Raw genomic sequence first — 23,156 nt, 5'->3', positions numbered from 1 at the left:
TTCTTGCTCTCAACGATACTGATATACTAACCATTACAGTACTCGTTATGGAATACTGAAAGTGGGTACTTATAATGCTACATCATGATTACTTTACAACAGGTACAATTATTAAAAGAGGGAAAGTTTTTTTTCTCTCTCTTCAAAAATTAGCTTTCTGGACTTACAAGATCTGAACAGCTTGCTAACAATATGATCACTTTAAATGCATAAAGTTTCTAACTACAAGTCTTTTCTGTGCTACAGTTTAATTTTCATGACTTTATTTAAAAAAGTTTTAGTAAAAGTTTTATTGCAATAGCAACACAAATAGGTCACTTAAGTGCCGAAGATTAGAGGTGTTACAAAAGAGATACATACACAGACAAGAAAGAGGAGAGATCAGGACGACAAATGTTAGATAGGAGAGAAAGAGCAAACCACACCAACACACCTGCCAACCACTCATTACCTTTCTGTGGCGAGCAGATGTGATCTAATGACACTCACAAAAAAGCTCATTACTGAGATTCTAATTATTCATTACAAAACAGCTGGACATAGAAAGGAGAAATTGCTGACATCTCATTGGGAGGAAGACTTTTTTTGGGGGGGGGGGTGAGGTAACAATCTTTACGCCCCCATCGACACAACTTCGATCATTTAGGGGGCATGATTCCAATCCTGCCTGTTAGAGCCAACCTGGGTGGTGAGAATTACAACATCCCAGCAGACAGACAGAGATACAAGTAGAGAGGATGACAACATCCCAGCAGACAGACAGAGATGAGAGACTAATTAAAAAAATATTTTTTTGGTAAGTGTTTTACGGCACTCGCAACTGCATAAGGTCATTTGAGCGTGCGTGAGAGACTAAGAAAATGAAAACATGCCAACAGACAGACGAAGATACAAGCTGAGGGACTAAGAAAATGAAAACATGCCAACAGACAGACGAAGATACAAGTTGTGGGACTAAGAAAATGAAAACATGCCAACAGACAGATGAAGATGCAAGTTGAGAGACTAAGAAAATGAAAACATGCCAACATAACAGATGGAGCAAGGAGCCACGAGAGCCGACTGACGGAGCTACAAGTTGTGAGAGCCGACTGACGGAGCTACAAGTTGTGAGAGCCGACTGACGGAGCTACAAGTTGTGAGAGCCGACTGACGGAGCTACAAGTTGTGAGAGCCGACTGACGGAGCTACAAGTTGTGAGAGCCGACTGACGGAGCTACAAGTTGTGAGAGCCGACTGACGGAGCTACAAGTTGTGAGAGCCGACTGACGGAGCTACAAGTTGTGAGAGCCGACTGACGGAGCTACAAGTTGTGAGAGCCGACTGACGGAGCTACAAGTTGTGAGAGCCGACTGACCTGATGGTGGGGTTTCCCCCGTACAGCACGTACACGCCCGCCTCAGCGTTGGCGTAGATGTCGTTCTTCTTGATGTGGCCACGCCCACTCCCCAGGATCACCACGCCCGACCGCTTGCCGTGGTGGATCTGGTTGAACTAGAGGACCAAGAAAATATATATGTGTTATGACGTGGTGGATCTGGTTGAACTAGAGGCCCAAGAAAATATATATGTGTTATGACGTGGTGGATCTGGTTGAACTAGAGGACAAAGAAAATATACGTATAGACAAAACTGCTCTAACAGCCACCTGTCTAAGACAATCACCTGTACAAAGGACCACCTGTACAAGACAATCACCTGTACAAACGACCACCTGTCTAAGACAATCACCTGTACAAAGGACCACCTGTATAAGACAATCACCTGTACAAACGACCACCTGTAAAAGACAATCACCTGTACAAACAACCGGAAATAGCAGGTCACAAGAGAGTGACAAACATACAAAAGAAGTAGAGGAAAATGACGATAGTAAGAATTAGGAAAGACAAAGCAGCAGTTCCCTGTTGTAGATAAGGCACAGTTATGAGCGTGACATGAATCAGCCCATGTACAATTTTACAGTGCATTAGAACGAGAAATGTACCCCCTTTGGGAATGGCCTAAAGACACTTCAGTCAGTGGCACCGCCCCGGGGGGGTATTTATTATCTTCAAACTTCTTCATTTGTCTTGCTTTTGATGTCAAAAACCCCCCAAAACTTATCAATCTTGGACAGAAGTTGTGACATCTGTGATGGAAGGAGGTACCAGGTGGGTCGCCTGGGGACAGAGGGAAAAGTAGTAACAAAATGACCCGCCAAAGTTTGGTGACTTTCAAAGCTTGAGCGTTCGTGGAAACAGCAAGTTGCTATTTTTTTCAGTGCCTTTGATCAACGTGCTTCGGTAAATCCCACACAGAAATGTGTTTATAAATAGACATAAAGGGTGTTAGAAACGTGTTTATAAATAGACATAAAGAGTGTTAGAAACGTGTTTATAAATAGACATAAAGAGTGTTAGAAACGTGTTTATAAATAGACATAAAGGGTGTTAGAAACGTGTTTATAAATAGACATAAAGAGTGTTAGAAACGTGTTTATAAATAGACATAAAGGGTGTTAGAAACGTGTTTATAAATAGACATAAAGGGTGTTAGAAACATGTTTATAAATAAACATAAAGGGTGTTAGAAACGTGTTTATAAATAGACATAAAGGATGTTAGAAACATGTTTATAAATAGACATAAAGAGTGTTAGAAACGTGTTTATAAATAGACATAAAGAGTGTTAGAAACGTGTTTATAAATAGACATAAAGAGTGTTAGAAACGTGTTTATAAATAGACATGAAGAGTGTTAGAAACGTGTTTATAAATAGACATAAAGGGTGTTAGAAACGTGTTTATAAATAGACATAAAGGATGTTGAGCCCACAAAACAAAATCAGATAAAAGAGCTTTACTGGCAAAAAAATGTTGGTTTCTTTGGTTTCATGATTGTGATAAGTGCCCTGGCCATGCAGGTGTTAGGGAAAATGAAAAAGCCGACAGACTGGCTGGTGAGGCCACCTCAGTTGACAGCACGGTCCAACCAGACAAGGTCGAGATCCTGAAATGTCTCTCTCGCCAGCTGATTGAGGAGGAAGATAGGGAGGCAGAGGCCAGTACTGCCGCGGAGAGGATGATGCTTTTGGGAACACAAAAAGGAAGAGGAAAATCTGGCATCCTTGCAGGAAACAACAGAAGAACGTTCAACTAGATATGTACTGGCACAATCAGTGGAAAGACCCTCTGCAACATTTTGGAGAGAGCAACGGAGCATCAATGGACATGTCCAGAGTGCGGAGATGTTGCTTCCTGAAACAATGAACAATGATAAGTGCCTCCTGACTTCCCCATGACGCCACACACATGATGTGTAGTGTAGAACAAGGGCATGTCGTCTAATCCCAGGAAAATGAACAAATAGGCGCTTCAAAACTATTCACAATCAAACAAATATTGTAAATGAAACAATCAAACAAATATTGTAAATGAAACAATCAAACAAATATTGTAAATGAAACAATCAAACAAATATTGTAAATGAAACAATCAAACAAATATTGTAAATGAAACAATCAAACAAATATTGTAAATGAAACAATCAAACAAATATTGTAAATGAAACAATCAAACAAATATTGTAAATGAAACAATCAAACAAATATTGTAAATGAAACAATCAAACAAATATTGTAAATGAAACAATCAAACAAATATTGTAAATGAAACAATCAAACAAATATTGTAAATGAAACAATCAAACAACTGTCGTACACAAAAATAAACAAAACAAGGGAATAGCTGGACCTACCTGTACTAAGGGGTCAGCGTTCTTCCGAATATCAATCCCGGCCTCATTGTTTGAGTGAATGTCATTTCCTGACGAGACAGAGTCCCCCAAAAATGAGTCAGAAATGCTACTATAGTGCGGTCAAAAATTTGTGGTGCAACTTATCCTCAAATATCTCTTTAACGGGTGAATCAATGTCATCCATACTTTGCACAGCAGTTTGTATCAATTTGTCTTAACTAAATCATACTTTTCTAGAACAATTGGGGCTCGATTAAAAAACTTTTCTTCATAAATTTATATAAAATATTTGAAATTTCTGTCTCGCGTAAAATGGTATTGTTCACAGCACTTCCTGCTTCCCACACACATTTTGATTACGCATATGGCCTACATCACAGCTCATCAAAGACAAATTTTACTTGCAAAACTTGTTAAAAGAAATGATTGTTATAGTGAACACATTTTTACACTAAAGGCTCTCAAAACATGCGTTCAATAAGCATAATGTCACGATTAGAAAAACCTGACGGACTTGCTATTAAAAGCTATATTGCCCCAGCTGTAAACATTTAAACATCTGTAGAAACCACCCACTTGGATTTTTTATTAGCGTTTTTAAGGTATTGTCTAGAATACAGCTTGCAGGTGTTTAAAAAATGTTGATCTGTTAGGACAAATTGATACAGGTCACTGTGCAAAAATCGTAGAACCAATGTTCGATAGTTGAGGAGATATTTGAAAATAAGTCGCACCACGAATTTTTGACAGCACTATAATAGATGCTGTAATAGAGCACATGATGATACTGCAGACAGATTTGTACTTTTGATTCCTCAAATTTACTTTCAAATAAATTTTTTCTACTTAAAAAGCTTGATGAGGTGATTCCAATTGAAAAATCACTTCGTTCAACAGGGAATGAAATTTATAATATTAAATATAGTTAAGCTTTAGTAAGAGTTTTACGACACTTGCAAAACAATAGGTCATAATATAAAGTGCCGAAGATTAGAGGTGTTACAAGAGAGTAAAATACATAAAAAAGAAGGAGGAGAGATAAGAAAGATAGATGTACGATAGGAAAGAAGGAGCAAACCACACCAGAGCACCCGCCAACTACCCACTATTAAATATAAATAGGCCAAATAATACTAATAATAGATCATCATTATGGTGATCAGTATCGTCTATCCCGACATCCGCGTGACGTACCTGCAATAAGGCCTGAGGCTGCCAGTCTCATAAAGATTCCTGACGTTCGGCAGTGGTGGATCTTGTTCTTCAAAATCACAACCTGGATGGGGGGGGGGGGGGGGGCAAAGTGGGGAGGTGAGAGAGGAGAAAAATAATAATATTAATAATAATATTAAACACAACAACAATAAGAAGAAAAATAATAAAAAAAACAACAACAATAACAATAATAATAATATTAATAATAATAACAGTACAAAAAACAACAACAATAATAATAATAATTACAACAATGATAATTGCAGTCAAAGTGCAAGCTCTACGCACTTTACATGGAACTGTCATTACCCTGCAAACCTGAGTGGAACAGTCGTGCCCTGCAAACCCTTAAGTACCCAGAAACATTATCAGGACACATTCTCGGCTTCCCAGGAAGCATACAGTGCAAGCAGATGACTCAGCGCTCAAACACTGACGAACTGACAAGATGGGGGCAGTGTGCTATCAGAGGTCAAATTTGTCAGAAAATGACTTCCAAAGCTCAAGTGTACTTGGAAACTGCAAATCTACATTTCTGTGCCTTTGACAAATGTTTTTCAGTAAAACCCACACAGAAATGTGTCTTTAAATGGACATAAAAGAGCCCCCCAACCCTTAAAAAATTGTAAAATATTGCCTAATCAGAAAGCAAAATGTCATTTTCTTTGATTTCATTATTATGACGAGCGCAGTGCTGCATATTTTATGACCCAAGCAGACCCTAGAACACTCAGAAACATTTTTGGCTCCTTGGAGAGCATACCGTGCATAACACACGGCGCACCGGCAGTGGAAATTTAGTTGCCGCGGGGGGTTCCCCGCCGAGAGCCTTATCACGTTGGGGTCACGGGGGTCAGCTCCCTGTCGCTGCTCCGTCTGGACCGACTTAATTTTCAGTACTTTTCAACGTACAATTGAAGGTGTATCCTTGTATTTATGCTCTTGAGACTCAAAAAAGAACGGACGTTGTAACTTGTCTGGTTATTTCGTTAGACGCACTGAAGTCGGCAATGCTAAATTGTAAATTTTTTTTGACTAGCGCGAATGAAAAAAAATCAATATAAAAAAAGGCCTCGATAAAGTCTGTCGAACTTTTGGAACACGAACGACATAGCATTGGTGCAGATACTCAGAAAAGATGGTATCTGCGCATATAATAGAAAGCTGTAATTTTGCAACTTTATCCATCGGGCATACAATTTTCTATGAAGTGATTCCTCCAAATACAACTTTATGTGTCTAATATAATCGTGAATATTCGCATATTTTCTCGAAAGTTTATAAAAGTTACCTTGAAGTTTCTCTATGAAAAGTACAAATCGATTTTAGTGCCAGAATACACCTTCAATGTAATACACGAACAGTATCCGTTACACTCCAGAAATTCCTTACTTTTCTTAAAACGTTAAGTCTAGGTTTTGTAAGTTGACTGAATAATAAGGATGACTTCTCGTAATTGGGTTATAAGAATAATTTCTTGCTTTCCAGGGACACTGAATCAGCACCAGACTTTTCCAGCTTTTTTTTCGTTTCTATGACCATTTGCAATAACTGACAATGTGACTGATTTCTTTACATTCATAATTGCGTCAGCGCATATTTCCGACACAAAAACTAAGAATGAATGTTTTAGCTGTCATTATTTTTATTCTATACAAGAAGTTCATCTCTGCCCATGTACTAACACACTTTTGTGTTTTTTTTAAATCTCATATCTTTCTTAGTTGTACGCAGGCTGCCACAGACACAGCATGATTCATGAACAAACACAGAGTAACTTTCTCTTGTTTAATAGTAGAACAAGACCTAACGCTGAGTGTCTTTAGTTAAAAATACAGATGTGCATCTTTCTTCTCTTATAACTTGACTATTACTACTACCGCAGATTTAAGATTTCTCACGGTAAAAGACATGATAATCGTAGTCAGTTTAACACAGATTTTGGAGAGATCTGTCATGCCTTTTTTAAATTAACAATCATTTATTCATAAGTTTGTAACTAAAATAGGACAAATTGGGTACTCTACAAACACTTGTCAAGAACAAAAACTAAGGCACAGAAATTAACCATTCTAACGCAGAATAACTCTCAAGACATTGAGCTTTTAGTACATCTGCGTAATGGTTTGCTGTGTGGGATGGGGAAGAAGTTATATCGTTTTAAACATAGTCCAAAATGCGAACTTCCTAACCGACACTGACAAAGTCGCTTCAGGGCTCATTAACCCCGTGACCACGAGCCGGGGAGCTCCGGCGGGCTGCTGAGTCACGCGAACTAAAAGTAACAGAATCGGGCGAAAAGTGACGCCGTGAACAGCATCGATGTCACAGTCACTACAGTTGTAATGACCTTACCAAGGTCACCCTAGATGCTTACCCCTGCGCTCTGTATACAACATACATCATAGTCAAAGTATAACACCATCGATAGGGTAATGACTTAACCAAGGTCACCGTAGACACTCACCCTTGCGTTCTGTATACAGCGTATGTCGTAGTTGAAGTATAACATCATCAATGTGACAGTCACTACCAAGGTCACCATAGATAACCTACTCACCCGTGCGTTCTGTCAACAGCGTAAGCCGTAGTGAGAGCAAAAGTCACCATAAATACTCACCCGTGCCTTCTGTATACAGCGTATGTCACCATAAATACTCATCCTTGCGTTCTGTATACAGCATATGTCACCTTAAATACTCATCCTTGCATTCTGTATACAGCATATGTCACCATAAATACTCATCCTTGCGTTCTGTATACAGCATACGTCACCATAAATACTCATCCTTGCGTTCTGTATACAGCATATGTCACCATAAATACTCATCCTTGCGTTCTGTATACAGCATATGTCACCATAAATACTCACCTGTGTCCTGTATACAGCATATGTCACCATAAATATTCACCTGTGCTCTGTATACAACATATGTCACTATAAATACTCACCTGTGTCCTGTATACAGCATATGTCACCATAAATACCCACCCGTGTGTTCTGTACACCCGTGCGTTCTGTATACAGCATATGTCACCATAAATACCCACCAGTGCGTCCTGTATACAGCATATGTCACCATAAATACCCACCCTTGCATTCTGTATACAGCATATGTCACCATAAATACCCACCCTAGCGTTCTGTATACAGCGTATCCCGTAGCCCACGTTGCTGACGTCACACTCCGACACGATGGCGTGTGCCTGGAGACTGACCATGAGGCCGCCCTTGGAGTGGTTCATGCGGCACTGGTGGATCAGACAGCCCTGGATCTGTCCCACGTACGAGCTGTGGACATATATATATATATATATATATATATATATATATACACACACATTGATAAGGGGTTCATGCGGCACTGGTGGATCAGACAGCCCTGGATCTGTCCCACGTACGAGCTGTGGACATATATATATATATATATATATATATATATACACACACATTGATATGTGGTTCATGCGGCACTGGTGAATCAGACAGCCCTGGATCTGTCCCACGTACGAGCTGAGGGCGGAGAGAGAGATATGTTATACCACATGTGTGTGTGTGTGTGTGTGTGTGTGTGTGTGTGTGTGTGTGTGAGTGTGTGAGTGTGTGTGTGTGTGTGTGTGTGTGTGTGTGTGTGTGAGTGTGTGTGTGTGTGTGTGTGTGTGTGTGAGTGTGTGTGTGTGTGTGTGTGTGTGTGTGTGTGTGTGTGTGTGTGTGTGTGTGTGTGTGTGTGTGTGTGTGTGTGTGTGTGTGTGTGTGTGTGTGTGCGTGGTTCATGCAGCACTGGTGGATCAGACAGCCCTGGATCTGTCCGACGTACAAGCTGTGGGCGGAGAGAGAGGTATGTTATACCACATGTGTGTGTGTGTGTGTGTGTGTGTGTGTGAGAGAGAGAGAGAGAGAGAGAGAGAGAGAGAGAGAGAGAGAGAGAGAGAGAGAGAGAGAGAGAGAGAGAGAGAGAGAGAGAGAGAGAGAGAGAGAGAGAGAGAGAGAGAGAGAGAGAGAGAGAGAGAGAGAGAATTCCAGGGAGGGGGGAGGGAGGTCGGAAGAAGCAGACAAAAGAGTGAGAGGAAACAGCGTTTTTCACAATATATGTGTGAATTGTTGCAAATTCCCTTTAGTTTGGTTGTGAAGAAATGGGAAGTGACACTTGGAGGTGTGCCCTACATTTGGTACCATTCTCCTTATCATCATTATTGTTGTAGCTTTTGCTGTTGTTGTTGTCATTAATATTATTGGTATTATCATTCTTATGTTCATAGGAAGAATATTTGAGGTACTGTGCCAAAATCAGACAATTGTCAAAATGAAAAAATCAAAGTAGGCGACATTTTGGGGGGGTCTTGGGACATTTTTACATTTTCTTTCTTCATTTTTTTTTTTAACTCAGCACCTTTCATGTTCATTTATTTTAAAAACAATTTCTGGATGGATTTTACTTTTTAAAATACTATTGATGAAAGGTACAAATAATGTACATCTACAGTTTCCAAGGACACTCAAGCTTTGGAGTTTGCTTCCCGTGTGCTGAGAAAATTTTATGGTTTCAGTAGAGGTTTTACGGCGCTCGCAACTGCATAAGGTCATATGAGCGCTAGAAAATTAAAGGTGCTGCAAGAGAGTAACAAACATAAAAAGAGAAGGAGGGGAGATAAGGACGATAGATGTTTGATAGGAAAGAAGAAACCAACCACACCAGAGCACCCGCCAACCACTCACTAAATTTGTATCAAATATGGCGGTCTTTCGGCTGCGATGTTGTGTAGATCTATATCTTTCTCAGTCGGAGCTGGCCCGGGCAGGCAGGGTCAGAAGCCCGCCTCCTAAATGATCCAAATTGTGATGATAGAGGCGTAAAACACCTACACTAAAACAAGAAATCATTACCCAGGGTTCCTGCAATGAACACCCCACCAAATTCAAGGAGGTGTCAAGGAGAACTTTTTAAAATTCAAGGAGATTTGATCAAGAAATTCATGCAGTTTTCGACGGTACGCCAAGAGCAAACCGACAAAAATTTTGTTCAGGTCCGATCCGGCCAAATTCAAAAGTTTTCACAGAGGTTCCTCAAATTCAAGGAGATTTTTTTGTTGAATGTAAATTCAAAGAGTTTTCACAGAGGTTCCTCAAATTCAAGGAGATTTTTTTGTTGAATGTAAATTCAAAGAGTTTTCATGGAAGTTCCTCAAATTCAAGAAGGGCCCAGGATTACAAAAACAAACCCAAAACGGAAACAAACCTCATCAAGTTGTCCTCAGAGACGTTGACAGGGACGGGGCGCGTACAGTCGCTGTTGATGGACGTGATCTCCGCTTCCACTCCGCGGGGAGAGGCCGATTGTTCCGGAAGGTCCATGCGGAACTCGCGCAGGTGTGGGAGCATGATGACCGACTCCTCACTGGAGGAGAACTCCTCGTCTGACCCGCTGTCCCGCGTACTGTCCATGTCGCTGCTGTCGGACGTACTGCTTAGACCGTCTGCTGCATCACCTGGGTGGTGGGGGGGAGAGGGGGGGGAGAGGGGGGGGAGAGGGGGGGAGTTGTTGTAGTTGTGGTTGTTAGGCTTTGACGAGGAATCCACAAGGAAAACGCAAAAAAGGAAGACCAAAGATGACATGGAGGCGAGCGGTACAAACGGAAATGGAAAAGGCGGGGACATCAAGGAAACAGCTAGAAAAGGATGCACGGGACAAGCTTCGCTGGAGTAATGTTGTTGATGGCCTGTGCTCCACTGGGAGTTAAAAAGGGCAAGAGAGAGAAGAGAGAGAGAGTTGTAGGTGTTATTGTTGGTGGTGGTGGTGTTTTGTTATTGTTGTTGTTGGTGGTGGTGGTAGTGTTGTTGTTGTTATTGTTGTTGTTGTTGTTGTTGTTGTTGTTGTTGGTGTTGTTGTTGTGGGGGGTTCAAAAGTGGAGTCGTTGAGGTTGTTGTTGTTGTTGGTGGTGGTGTTGTTGTTGTTGTTGTTGGTGTAGTTGTTGGTGTAGTTGTTGTTGATGTAGCTGTTATTGCTGTTATTGTTATTTAGATAATGCTGTTATTGTTATTTAGATGTTGTAGAAGCTGTTACTGCTCTTATACTTATTGTTGTTGCTGTACATGTTGTTGTTGCTGTTGTTCTTACTGTTGACCGTGCTACATTTGTTGTTTATATCAGGAGCAGCAGCGGTGAAGATGTTGCTGTCGTTTTTTATGTAATTCTTATTGTAATTGTGGTTGATACTGCTGTTGTTGATACCACTCTTGCTGTTGCTGTCATGGTAGTTTCAGTTGCTGCACTAAGTAAATGGAACTATTATCATTATCACTATGTACTGCTTTGAGGGTGCCGTGGCGGAGCGGTTAGTGCGCTCGTCTCTGAAGCGGAAAGTCTGGGTTCGATCCTCGGTTCGGACACGGATTTTTTTCGCCCCCTCCTGCCCACCCAGCAGTAATGGATACCTGACTTCGAGTTGGGGAAGTAAAGGCGGCGAGGAAAGGAACTGGCCACCCTACCACAATATGCCGAAGGCCCAGGAATTTATCTCACTAACAAGGCAATCCCCAATGTGCGGATCGGTGGCTGGAACAACTTTAGTTTTTACTACTTTGAAATGCTATGTATGGTCAACCCTTCTATATGGCTGTGAGTGCAGGACAATCACAACAGACTGAAAATAAAATAGAAGCAACAGAAATTTGGTTTCTTAGGAGACTTCTGAAAGTATTGTGGAAGGAAAAGAAATCAAACGAGGTAGTGTATAGTGCTTGATGAAGCCCACGTGGGACGCTCAATGTTAAAAACAATCAAGAAACGACAAATGCTGTTTTTGGGACACCTGGATAGACATAAAGGTCTTGAACATCTAGCTCTCAGTGGCAAAACTGAAGGCAAGCGAGGCAGAGGTAGGCCCAGAACAACCTACTTAGGGAACCTAAACCAATGGGTAATGGGGTAAAGATCAGGGAAACGTAGCTTTTTTAAGAACATCTGAGCAAAGGAATGAATGGAGAACCATGATCTCCAATATCTGTCGCAGATCTGGCACTGGATGATGATGATGATGATGATGATGTACATGTTCCTGAAGAAGCCCTTTACCGGGCGAAACGTTGAACAAACTGTGTATAATACATATTTTCTGGAAATACAACAAGGTCTTAACTGTTTTAATACCTTCTTAATACAATGATGATGATGATGATGATGATGATGATGATGATGATGATGTATTGCTTCAAGTGGACATAACATAAACGTACCAACTAGCTTTCCATAAACCAGAGAACACGTGGACTTACTGTGTACGCTGTCTGATGCGACAGAACCGTCCGGCTCATCCAGAATACACAGGTCATCGTCCGACTCTGACAGCACCAACAACAACAATAAGACTACCATCACCACCACCACCACCACCAACAACAACAACACCACCACCACCACCCCCAACAACAACAACAACAACACTACCACCACCACCAAACAGCAACAGCAACTACAACAACACCTACAACAACTTACTGTGTACAGCGTCTGAAGCGACAGAACCCTCCAGCTCATCCAGAATAGACAGGTCATCATCCGACTCTGACAGCACCTCCTCACTCTGCGACCGCCGCAGGGGAAGTGGCTGCGCCCCGTGGTTCGCCTGGGGGTGGGCGTGGTTCACCTGGGGGTGGGCGTGGTACGCCTGGGGGTGGGCGTGGTTCGGGAGGGGGTTGTCCCTGTGGTTCGGCTGAGGGTGCGCGTGGTTCGGCTGAGGGTTGTCTCTGTGGTTCGACAAACCGTTCCTGTCCCGGCTGTGCGACGGTTGTTGCTGCTGTTGTTGTTGTCGGCTGTTACCGTGGTGACCAGAGTGACAACCCCTGGCCCCTGACTCCTCCTTAGCGCCGATGTCCACCTGAGCCATCCCTCGAGCATTGTCCATCCCGCTCTCCTCTCTCTCCTCAAACGCTGGCAACCCTCCACTGACCACAGCCGGAGCCGCCACTCGGAGACGAGAAGGGCCCGCCGAATGTCCGTCATGGCCGCCCCCCGACACTTTGGAACCGTCGCTACCGCTGAAGCCGCGGTTGTTGTCTGTCTTTGAGGGGACGTCACGGCTTGAGTCGTTCAAAGTTCTCGCCATAGTTTGTTCTTTCTGTTCTCTCCCGCTGTGGCTTCCACCAACCTCTTGTACTACATCTCTCTCAGCTTTCTGGGAACTGCCACTCACCGAGCTGACCTTATCCTGTGTATTTTCAAGGTCGACTAAAACGTTTTCGCTCCCTGGGGATAACTTGAGCGGGGCTGACACAGACGAACCACGTGTCGCTGCTGACAACTCTGGGCCAGTGTGCTCGTCAAGCTTCACGCCCTCTGACCTACTTTCCACGTCCGAGGCGTCACACATTCGAAACTCAAACAAACTGGTGCTGGTAGCGCTGCTCAGAGACCCAGATTTTCTTTTCTTTCGGAAACATTGAGCAGAACGCGGCCCACGACTCGACGAACTAGTGGGAAGGGGTGGGGGGTCGTGGTTGACCGCTGCGTGTTTCATCGTAGCTGGCGTGGGGGCGGGAGAAACACCTTCCTTCGAGGAGTCTTGTGTCAACTCTCGCAGCATGTAACAACTCTCAGAACCTTTCTCTCCCTCCGTTAAAGTCAAAGGACACGGTTTACTTCTGTGAGAATCTTCGTTAATCTTTTCACCAGAGTCAGTCGGGTTCAATCCGAGGTTTGGATGACAGACGTCGGAATCACGCTGAAACTTTCCGTGACTGTCTGGGCTTTTCTGAGGTCCTGTCTTGTTGAGGGAAGACACTTGCTCCACATCCGACCCAGCCTCCATCCTGGGCACAACTTTCTCTTCCGCAGCTGTCCTGGCCATATCATCTTTCCTATCACAGTATACATTCTCGTTAGCGCCGGAAGTGAAATGCTCTTTTGTGCCTGAAGTGGAAAGCTCTTTTGCGCCTGAAGTGGAAACGGCGATATTGTTGGGGATGAAAACCTCGCTTCTTTCTTCCTCGAGCTGCTGTAGAGAACAAGAGCCCAGCGACTTTCTGCGGAAATTATTCCTTATGTGCTTGTGAACGTGAACAACAGAGCTGTCTTTTTCCCATTCCTGAGGCCCTCCTCCGCGCTTGGAATGAATCTCCGGCTCATCTGGAAGTGGTAACGAGTCTCTCGAACTTTGCCGCTGAGCTCTGGTTTTTGACTTGGGAAGCGAGAGTCCTGAGGCGGAGTCGAGAGCAGCTTCGGTGGTGCCGAGATCCGAGACGTTGCTGAGAGTGAGGCTGTTGTCTCTCCGCAGTTTGGGCTTCCCTCCCTGCACGCTGACGCTGTCCTCCCCGGCCGGCTCCTCGTACATGCTCTGTAGATCCCCACATCCGACAGAACTGTCCTTCTCCGAGTTGCCATAATGTCCGTTCAGGAAGTGAGGGTTGAGAAAAGTGGCGCCGGGGTCATCGAAGCTAACACTCGGGTCCCGCGACACCGAATCGTAAACCTGGTTGGACACAGCGGTCCCCATGGACTTCCCCGTGAAAGACGAATGTAAGGTCGAGGTCATGCTCGTGGTGGCCTTGAGCCCGTGCTTTTTGCGGTGCAGCGAGCGTTTCTGGTGGTAGATGGCGCTGGTGCGCTCGCGGAGGAAGGAGTACGTCCAGTTGCGCTCATCCTTCGGGTGCCCCTCGACGATGATGTTTGCGCTGTCGCTCTGGGAGAACTCGCAGTTCTCGATGACGCTGGCGTTCATGTGCTGCAGGATGACGGTGGCGTGGCGGAACGTGCAGAACTTGATGTGTACCGTGCTCGGGTTCTGTGCACACACCATCCCGTCCTCCAGGATGCAGTTGTCCATCTGCAGGTAGCCCGAGCTGATCTGTGGGGGAAACACAACAGAGTTTTACAGCTTTAACAACACAATCAGATCACACCAGAGCTCAACATTAGAGGTGTTACTATATTTTTATTTTTTTCGTAAAATTTTTACGGCAACACAATAAGGTCCTATAAGTGCCGAAAATTAGAGGTTTTACAAGTGAATAACAAACACAAAAAAGAAGGAGGGGAGATAAAGACGATAGATGTTTGATAGGAAAGAAGGTGCAAACCACACCAGAGAACCTACCAATCACCCACTTACTTGAGAACAATTTACCAAGAAAAGACACAGAGAGATGAGCGCAATATAGATGTTTGACAGAGAAGTGCAATATAGATGTTTGACAGAGAGAGATAAGTGCAATATAGATGTTTGACCGAGAGAAACCACATAAGAGCACCCACCAACCACCCACACTTTTTATTATATTCACGTCATATTGTCCATTTCTAAAATGAAAAGCATTTCTTGGCAAGAAAACCAGTCAGAAAGACAGAAATAGATGAGAGACGCGGAGTAAAGACGACTACTGAGATATTGCAGTTATGTCTAGATGTCTGGAACCAGTTCTACGACCGGTGCTAACATAAACGTGAGGCAGCGTGGTGAAATCAGGCGCTCGTCAAAGTATTGAAATTCAAGAAACAGGCATTTTTCCGCCATGTTTGGCAATTTTTATAGAATTTCTGTTTTTGTGTTCAACACCTTTTATGTCATTGTAAAAACACATTTCCACGTGAAGTTTATTGAAAAACTTCGTTTATAGGCCCAAAATATGTAAATTTTCATTTTTCAAGGACTCTCAAGCTATTGAAGTTATCAAACTTTTGTTTTTGTTTTTTGTTTTAGTACGGGGTTTTACGGCACTCGCAACTGCATAAGGTCATATCAGCGCGCGAAACACAAGTTAGTTTTTTTTACGGCACGGCTGTGTACGGGTTATTTGATCCTAAACGTTCAAATATTAAAAATAGATATATAATTTCAGACTAAAACAACTTTCATAAAAAATTTTAATAATTCAATTTTGTTCTATACTACAATCTTCCATAAAGGCCAATGGTCGTTATCAAACTTTGGTTGCCATTTTCTCGTTAATGTTACCTCTGAAACCAGGAGACCTTCGCCTCCTTTATTCACAAATATCTCGACTTTTCTTCAAGACAGATGAGTATTTTTTTCATATAAAGCAAGGCAAATGAACACGCTTTTAGATGATACCAATAACTCCCCATGCCCAAATATTGATGAGCGCCTGATTCCACCACGTCATGACACGACTGTGTGTCAATGTAGAGAAATCAAGAGCTTTAAAAGAATGCAATAAGAGAAACCAATTTTTTTTTTCCGCCCACTGAGGGATGGTCGGATTTTTCTATTTTTGTCTCAATACCCACTTCAAAAACATATTTCTACATGGATTCTACTTAAAAACATTGATCAAAGACACAATAAATGTAAACTCGCAGTTTCAGAGGAAGTCATCACATTTTGGCCGCAATTCACTTGCAAATTTGACCTCTAATACCAGGCAACCCCTGTCTCCTTCAATCACAAAATTTTCCAAGATAGGTGGGTATTTCTTTTTCCCAAAAGCAAGACAAACAAACAAAGTTTACGATGGTACCAAAAACTTTATACACCCAAAAATGCTGTGACACAAATATTAAAAGCAGATTTTAACCCTATCCGTATGCCCTGGGGTCATTTTGTACCCCCGGGGTTGTATTCTTTTACATTTTAGAATACTTCTAGCGCAAAGGTCTCTTTGAAACATTCTGTATTTCTCAAAAAATCATTTCGACAGACTGCTATGCAAAGCGTACGGATCGGATTTACGAGTAAATTTTCTCTTTGAAAAGTGGTGACACAGAGTTCCCCACGTCGTATGGATACAATAGTAAAACACAACGTACAGATAGGGTTAAATACTCATAGGAAGACAAGGAAACTACTTAAACGGATCGGGGATTCATTATTCACCATGACGATAAAGCTGGTGAACCAGGGAGCGCGGAGCACCAGGTTGCTGAGACGAGCGGCCCGCGACAGCTGCTGTATGCCCACCACCAGGATCACGCTGCCCAGCTCCCCGTGGCCCACCAGCTCAAACGGGATCTTGGACGAGATCTCAAACAACTCGTCGTAGATCCCGGGGTGCACCACGATGCGGTCGTAGTCGTTGGCGACCGACAGGGCGGACCGCAGAGACTCGTGGTCCAGGCCCGGCCCCACGTGGATGTTCTTCTGGAAGTTGTTCCTCTTGAAGAACCCGGTACAGGCAGTGCCTTTGGCCTCCATCTTCTGCCGGCGAGACCAGAACTTGGTGGAGATGTGCTGGTCGCGGTATGCCAGGCGCCACGAGGGCGGCTCTGCCTGCGTGTTGAGTGGCCAGAAGGGATGACGCCACTCCCTGCAACAGGAGAAGAGAGTTTTTGTTTTAGTAGAGGTTTTACATTGGACACACGATGCGGAAAAAAGCGTTGGAGAATATTGTAACAACAGGCAAGATTGATGGAAAGAGAGGCAGAGGCAGACAGAGGGAAAAGATAGTTTTAGTTTTAGTTTTAGTAGAGGTTTTACAGCACTCGCAACTGCATAAAGTCATATGAGCGCCAGGGAAAAGATACTGGACAAGTCAACAACATGGCTGGGAACAGAAAGAACAAAAGACACCATCGCTGCAATGCAGGACAGAGGGAAATGGAGGTCCATGATCGCCCACGTAGTCGGTAATGCACCGGTGATGATGAAAGTTTTACGGTGCTCGCAACTGCATAAGGTCATATGAGCGCCAAGGGGTGGATGTCAACAGAGAAGTCCTTACAAGGAATCAGACTTACTCTGCTCACCTCTCTAGCCTCAACAGCACAAAGTCTGCTTCAACTATCAAGGCACCCCGGAAATAGCAGTTCACAAGAGAGTGACAAACATACAAAAGAAGTAGAGGGAAAAATGACGATAGTAAGGATGAGGAAAGAAAACGCAGCAGTTCTCCCTATGTTGTTCCGGCACAGTATGAGTATGACGTTGATAAATCAGCCCATTTACAATTCTACAGATCATAAGAACATGTTAATGTCCCCCCTTTGGGAATGGCCTCAAGACAGCTTCAGTCAGTCGCACTGCCCGGGGGGGGGGGGGGGGGGGGATGGAGAAGAGTGGGATGCATTGTCTAGATGAGCAGCTGATTTCACCACGATGACACACATAGCAATTCACTTTTCATAAAAACATATAATACAATACAGAAACTATGTCAAACGAATTAAGTAAAAAAGAAAAATTGATATGCAGTGAACATTGCCTAAGCCAGTCACCCATTGCTGAGGTGAAAAGTGGGGGTCTTAGACAGGTGGCCATCTTACACACAGTCATTACAATGTTAAAAATATGCCACGGAGGAAATAGGAAACGGGCGTTTGTACGGGTGATTGCCTTACACAAAAGACCACTGTAGCAGGCCTCACTGTATCTGACTCACCTGCAGGCCTCACTGTATCTGACTCACCTGCAGGCCTCACTGTACCTGACTCACCTGCAGGCCTCTCTGTATCTGACTCACCTGTAGGCCTCACTGTATCTGACTCACCTGCAGGCCTCACTGTATCTGACTCACCTGACTCACCTGCAGGCCTCACTGTACCTGACTCACCTGCAGGCCTCACTGTACCTGACTCACCTGCAGGCCTCACTGTATCTGACTCACCTGCAGGCCTCACTGTATCTGACTCACCTGTAGGCCTCACTGTATCTGACTCACCTGACTCACCTGCAGGCCTCACTGTATCTGACTCACCTGTAGGCCTCACTGTACCTGACTCACCTGCAGGCCTCACTGTATCTGACTCACTTGTAGGCCTCACTGTATCTGACTCACCTGCAGGCCATATAGAGCTCCTTCCATCGTGTGGCGTCGATGCTGCTCACAAGCTCGCTCCACGTTTTGCAGACGCAGGCCACACGACAAAGGTCGCCAGTAGACAGCCAGGACAGGATCATCTGCCAGATTTCCCATGGCAGGCCCGTCTTGTCCGCAGGCAGAACCTACCACGTTGGACGAGGCACACATGCACACAAAGATAACACACACATGCACAAAAAAGATCACAAATGTTATACTAAAAATAATAAAATTATCAAGTATGTTACACTTATGATACAACTATTTCTAAATCTCATGCTCACATAAAATAAACTTCCAAATTCCAAGGACAAAATATGAGTAGCGTTCATCAAGTCTTTACACTAACACTAACTATGAAAGAGGCATGCAAGAACATTTAAATTTGACAATCACAATGCTGCTTCTCTGCAAAGTCACCCTGCAAATTGACACAGTTTTGACATCTTTGTCTGACCTTCGTTTTAGTTTTAGTTTTAGTAGAGGTTTTACAGTGCTCGCAACTAACGGCATAAGGTCATATGAGCGCCAGAAGATTAGAGGAGTTACAAGAGAGAAACAAACATAAAAAAAGAAAAATGGGAGAAAAGGATGACAGATGTTTGATAGGAAAGAAGGAGCAAACCACACCAGAGCACCCGCCAACGACCCACTGTCTGACCTTTGTAAGTTCTTCGGCATAAACGACTTTGGACAGGACTCAAACTATTGCTCCATCGCAGATCCAGCATCTCATCATAAAGGAAATGCCCCCCTCGAGAACTTTTTTCAGCAGAGGGTGGATAGGGAAGGTGTGGGAGAATTTAGCAGACACACTGCTTTACTGTAGTGTTGCCTTCACGGCTCTGTGCATCGGAGCATAGTGCAGCAGGAGATGTTATCTTTAGGTAGTAAAGAGCTATCATTTTCACTGCACATCTTCTCAAGTTGTCACCACTCATTGGATTTCCCCCAAATTTTACATGCAACAGATTAGAAAAACAGAAATCACATTCTCCAATGTTGTTTGTGGCAAGACAATCCTTCATTCTCAGAGAAAAGACTTATTAAAGATTTAGGTGTAGGCCTCCGCAGCTCAGGATGAGTTAAAAAACCCTGTATGTATGTATAGTATAAGGTTTTACGGCGCTCGCAACTGCTAAGGTCATATGAGCGCGCGAAACACAAGTTGTTCACCTCTGCGAAAGTTCACTTCACGACTGGCTAACTAATTTACTTTAAAATGCTAAAAAGTTAAAATATTCAAATTCGGTGTAAATACATTTGTGATCTAAAACAACTTTTAAGTAACAATAAAAATTTTTAATAATATCAAATTCACTCTACAACTCGCCATAAAGGCCAATGGCCTTTATAAAATTTAAAATTCTGCTGGGAACAACGACGGACCCTGAGTGCAGGGTAAGATAGAAGAGCACATCAGTGTAGACCTACACAGTTCCTTTGCTCAAAACAGTAGATCTAGTCACTTTTCAATAACAGGGTTCTAGGGGACTATAACAAATCAAAGAGTCCTCTCAAGTGAAACGTGCATTTTCCTCACCCTTGCCACTACTGTTGCTACCCACAAAACAAGCAATATATTACAAAGAATAATTCAATTGAATTTAAAGCCCTCCATTCAAGTGGTAAACAGACGTACCTTGTTCTCAATCAGATCAGCGGAGACAGTGGACATGCTGTTGGAACTTTTCTGCTCCGCACTCGGGGAACATCCTCAGAACAGGAAATCTCAAACTTGAAAATTGAAACATAGAAATTAAAATTAAAATGTTTATTTCTCTACGGAATTTCCAGTATACCACAAACACTCTCCTGACTTCAAAATCACTCCCTTGGGCAACCTAGCAGCTCATTTCAAATTACCATTCTTTGCTCTTAATATTAATAACAATAATAGATATAGCATTTGTTTAGCGCATATCCCCGCTCAACAGTAGGCTCTATGTGCTTTACACTATATTATTACCCCAGCAGACCATAGAACACTACGAAACATTCTCAGCTTCCCGGGAAGCATACAGTGCAAGCAGCTGATTAAGCGCTCAAACACTAACAAACTGACAAGATCTTTTGCTGTCTATACCCGGGTACCCATTCCCACCCGGGTGAAGTGAGGAAAATTCGTATAAAGTGCCTTTCCCAAGGACACAACGTCAGGCCCCAGACAGGATTCGAACCCATGACCTTATGGTTTCGAGTCCGAGAGCCTAACCATTAGGCCACAGACGCCACTTCTTAGCCGTACATCTTCAAAAACAAAAAAACAAAAAAAACGACTCTGTTCATACTGCGAGAGAAGATGACGGGCACTGGACAAGTAACCCCCACCAAACCCACCACATACAATTTTTCTTCAGAATCAGCAACAGTTCTTAAGGAACAGTACAGAAATCAGAGCATACGTATTTTCCAAAGCAAAAACAAACTGAATTCCATGCTGAACCTAAAAGAAATCATATTAAAAGCGTAGGGGTTGGCAGGTATTTAATGTTCATTAGACTTTGGAGCATTTTGACAAATTATCAAGAAAGCAGAAGGTGAAAAAGAAAAAAAACCAACACAAACCCATGAAAGATTTTTATTTACAAAAAGCAAAATGACAACAAACAAATCAAAACTGAAAATAGCCTTAGATACCAATTCAATACAACTAAAAAAGTCTTTTATAATGATCGTGGTAATTCCAATGGGAGAAAAAAAAATGTTTAAACTGATCTGCCCTGGTATATACTGCTTTCTCTGTGTCTGTTCAACAACTTCAATCAGGGCCTGGAACAGAAGAGACCAAGTTCAAAGCAATGCCGATAGCCAACAATGTTCATCCGGGGCTTTGCCGACTGGCGTGGGCGATCATGGACCTCCACTTCACTCTGTCTTGCGCTGTTTATTGAAATGTTATGATCCATGATGTTCTTGGGAAAGGACACAGCAGTGGTTTCCCCTTGCCTTCGGCTGGATTTTTGTACGGTTTACTCCGCCAGCCTTTGTTCAAAAGGACTAACCCACAAGGCAGTGGGGGCAGGTGGCAGGTTTCGGCGTCTCCCTCTCGCCTGACAGTCTCTTTACTGAGCACATGAAGCATTTTATAGAGACAGGATTGCCACCACCCTGTCCCACCTCGCTCTCCAAGACTGTCGCCAGTTGGTCCGCGACTGCTTATTGGTTATTGGCAGCTACCCTACATAATGTAGGCCGTTCTACTATCCGCCACCTGTGGACGCCACGGGTCGAGGATGGTCGCCCCAGCTCAATACTTTAAACGAGAAATAGTTATCGGACTGGGCAGGGTACACAACAAGTCAATCGTGCAAGACTTGCCGACTCAAAAACAATTTACGTGTTTGTTTTCTTCGACGAGTGCGGTGATCACCCCCGACCCGACACAATCCCATCCACAAATGGGCACCCGGTACTAGAGCTGCACCCATTCGACTTTACTATTTGACATTCAGGATTTTTGCACTATTCAGAGTTATTCGAAGCATTAAGATAAATATACAGAAACACTTTTTATTTGAAGGTTACGAGACAGAGTGATAAGAGGAGCCTACAAGAGTTATTTATAAAACAATCCTTTAGAGAATATAATCTCTTACTATTCAATATTCACTCATCACACTATGGACAGCTCAACAAGGGCACTTGACTCTAGAAGCGCAGCGAATGTCTTTTCCATGAAATTAGCTGTCGCAATGAGCTCCCCTAACCCTACTCGAAATTCTATGTATGATGCTATTTCGTTAGTTTCATTTCTCATAAAAGGCCGGCACTATTTCTCCGAACGTTCGGGAAAATAAAGCTGGGCACTATTTCTCCGAACACTCTGAAATCACATCCTTTCCCGCATATTTCGGATAATAAAAATAAAATATAGATCTATAATTATATTATAGGCCTACCAAAGATTGTTCGTATACAATATGGTTCAATCAGTCCAAAAAATGTCCGTATTTATATAAAGAAATGCTACAGTTCCAAACGGTTTTTCGCTACAGATATGACGTGTTGCCTATGAAGGATGCTGCTCTTAAACTTAATGTGTTGCGTTCACTCGTGTGCTGTCTAAATCTAGATCTATGGAGGGTTATTGATAACGGCACATAGAGCTAGCATCTGCGTTTGTCGAGGCCGCGACCAATCAATCGTGGCTCGATTTAAAAGTCAAAGAAGAAAAAAAAACAAAAAACCCCCCAAAAAACTAACCTCTTTACTTTTGAAAGAAAGTTCACTTAGCTTCACTTCGTCTCTTTCCCACTTGTTGTCACCACGTTGATTTGTTGAATACTTTACAGTTACATACGATTTGTATTGTTGTTCCTTTTTTATTTTTCGTTTATTTTTCCCTCTTTGTGGTGTTATATTTTGTTGGTCACGGCGTACAGACAGCGCTCTTTTAGTTGGATCGGCGATGGAGTGACCGGGTCACGGCGGGCCGGTCACCCAGAGGTCACTAA

General features: G+C 43.0%; 1 protein-coding gene across 1 annotated transcript in view; it reads right to left on the bottom strand.

Moving 5' to 3' along the window:
* Nucleotides 1–23,156, bottom strand: part of LOC101863371 — a gene marked incomplete at its 3' end in the record, with an annotated part of 38,723 nt that overhangs the window by 9,700 nt on the left and 5,867 nt on the right. The window contains 10 exon segments of the mRNA XM_035971848.1: nt 1,358–1,494; nt 3,738–3,805; nt 4,932–5,013; nt 8,088–8,317; nt 8,402–8,466; nt 10,190–10,439; nt 12,449–14,792; nt 16,779–17,208; nt 18,676–18,842; nt 20,342–20,436. Of these exon segments, the coding sequence (XP_035827741.1) occupies nt 1,358–1,494; nt 3,738–3,805; nt 4,932–5,013; nt 8,088–8,317; nt 8,402–8,466; nt 10,190–10,439; nt 12,449–14,792; nt 16,779–17,208; nt 18,676–18,842; nt 20,342–20,377 (3,809 nt within the window).

This window comes from Aplysia californica, unplaced genomic scaffold, assembly GCF_000002075.1.
Source record: "Aplysia californica isolate F4 #8 unplaced genomic scaffold, AplCal3.0 scaffold00521, whole genome shotgun sequence".
NCBI lineage: Eukaryota > Metazoa > Mollusca > Gastropoda > Aplysiida > Aplysiidae > Aplysia > Aplysia californica.
This window is presented reverse-complemented; position numbering and strand designations above follow the sequence as displayed.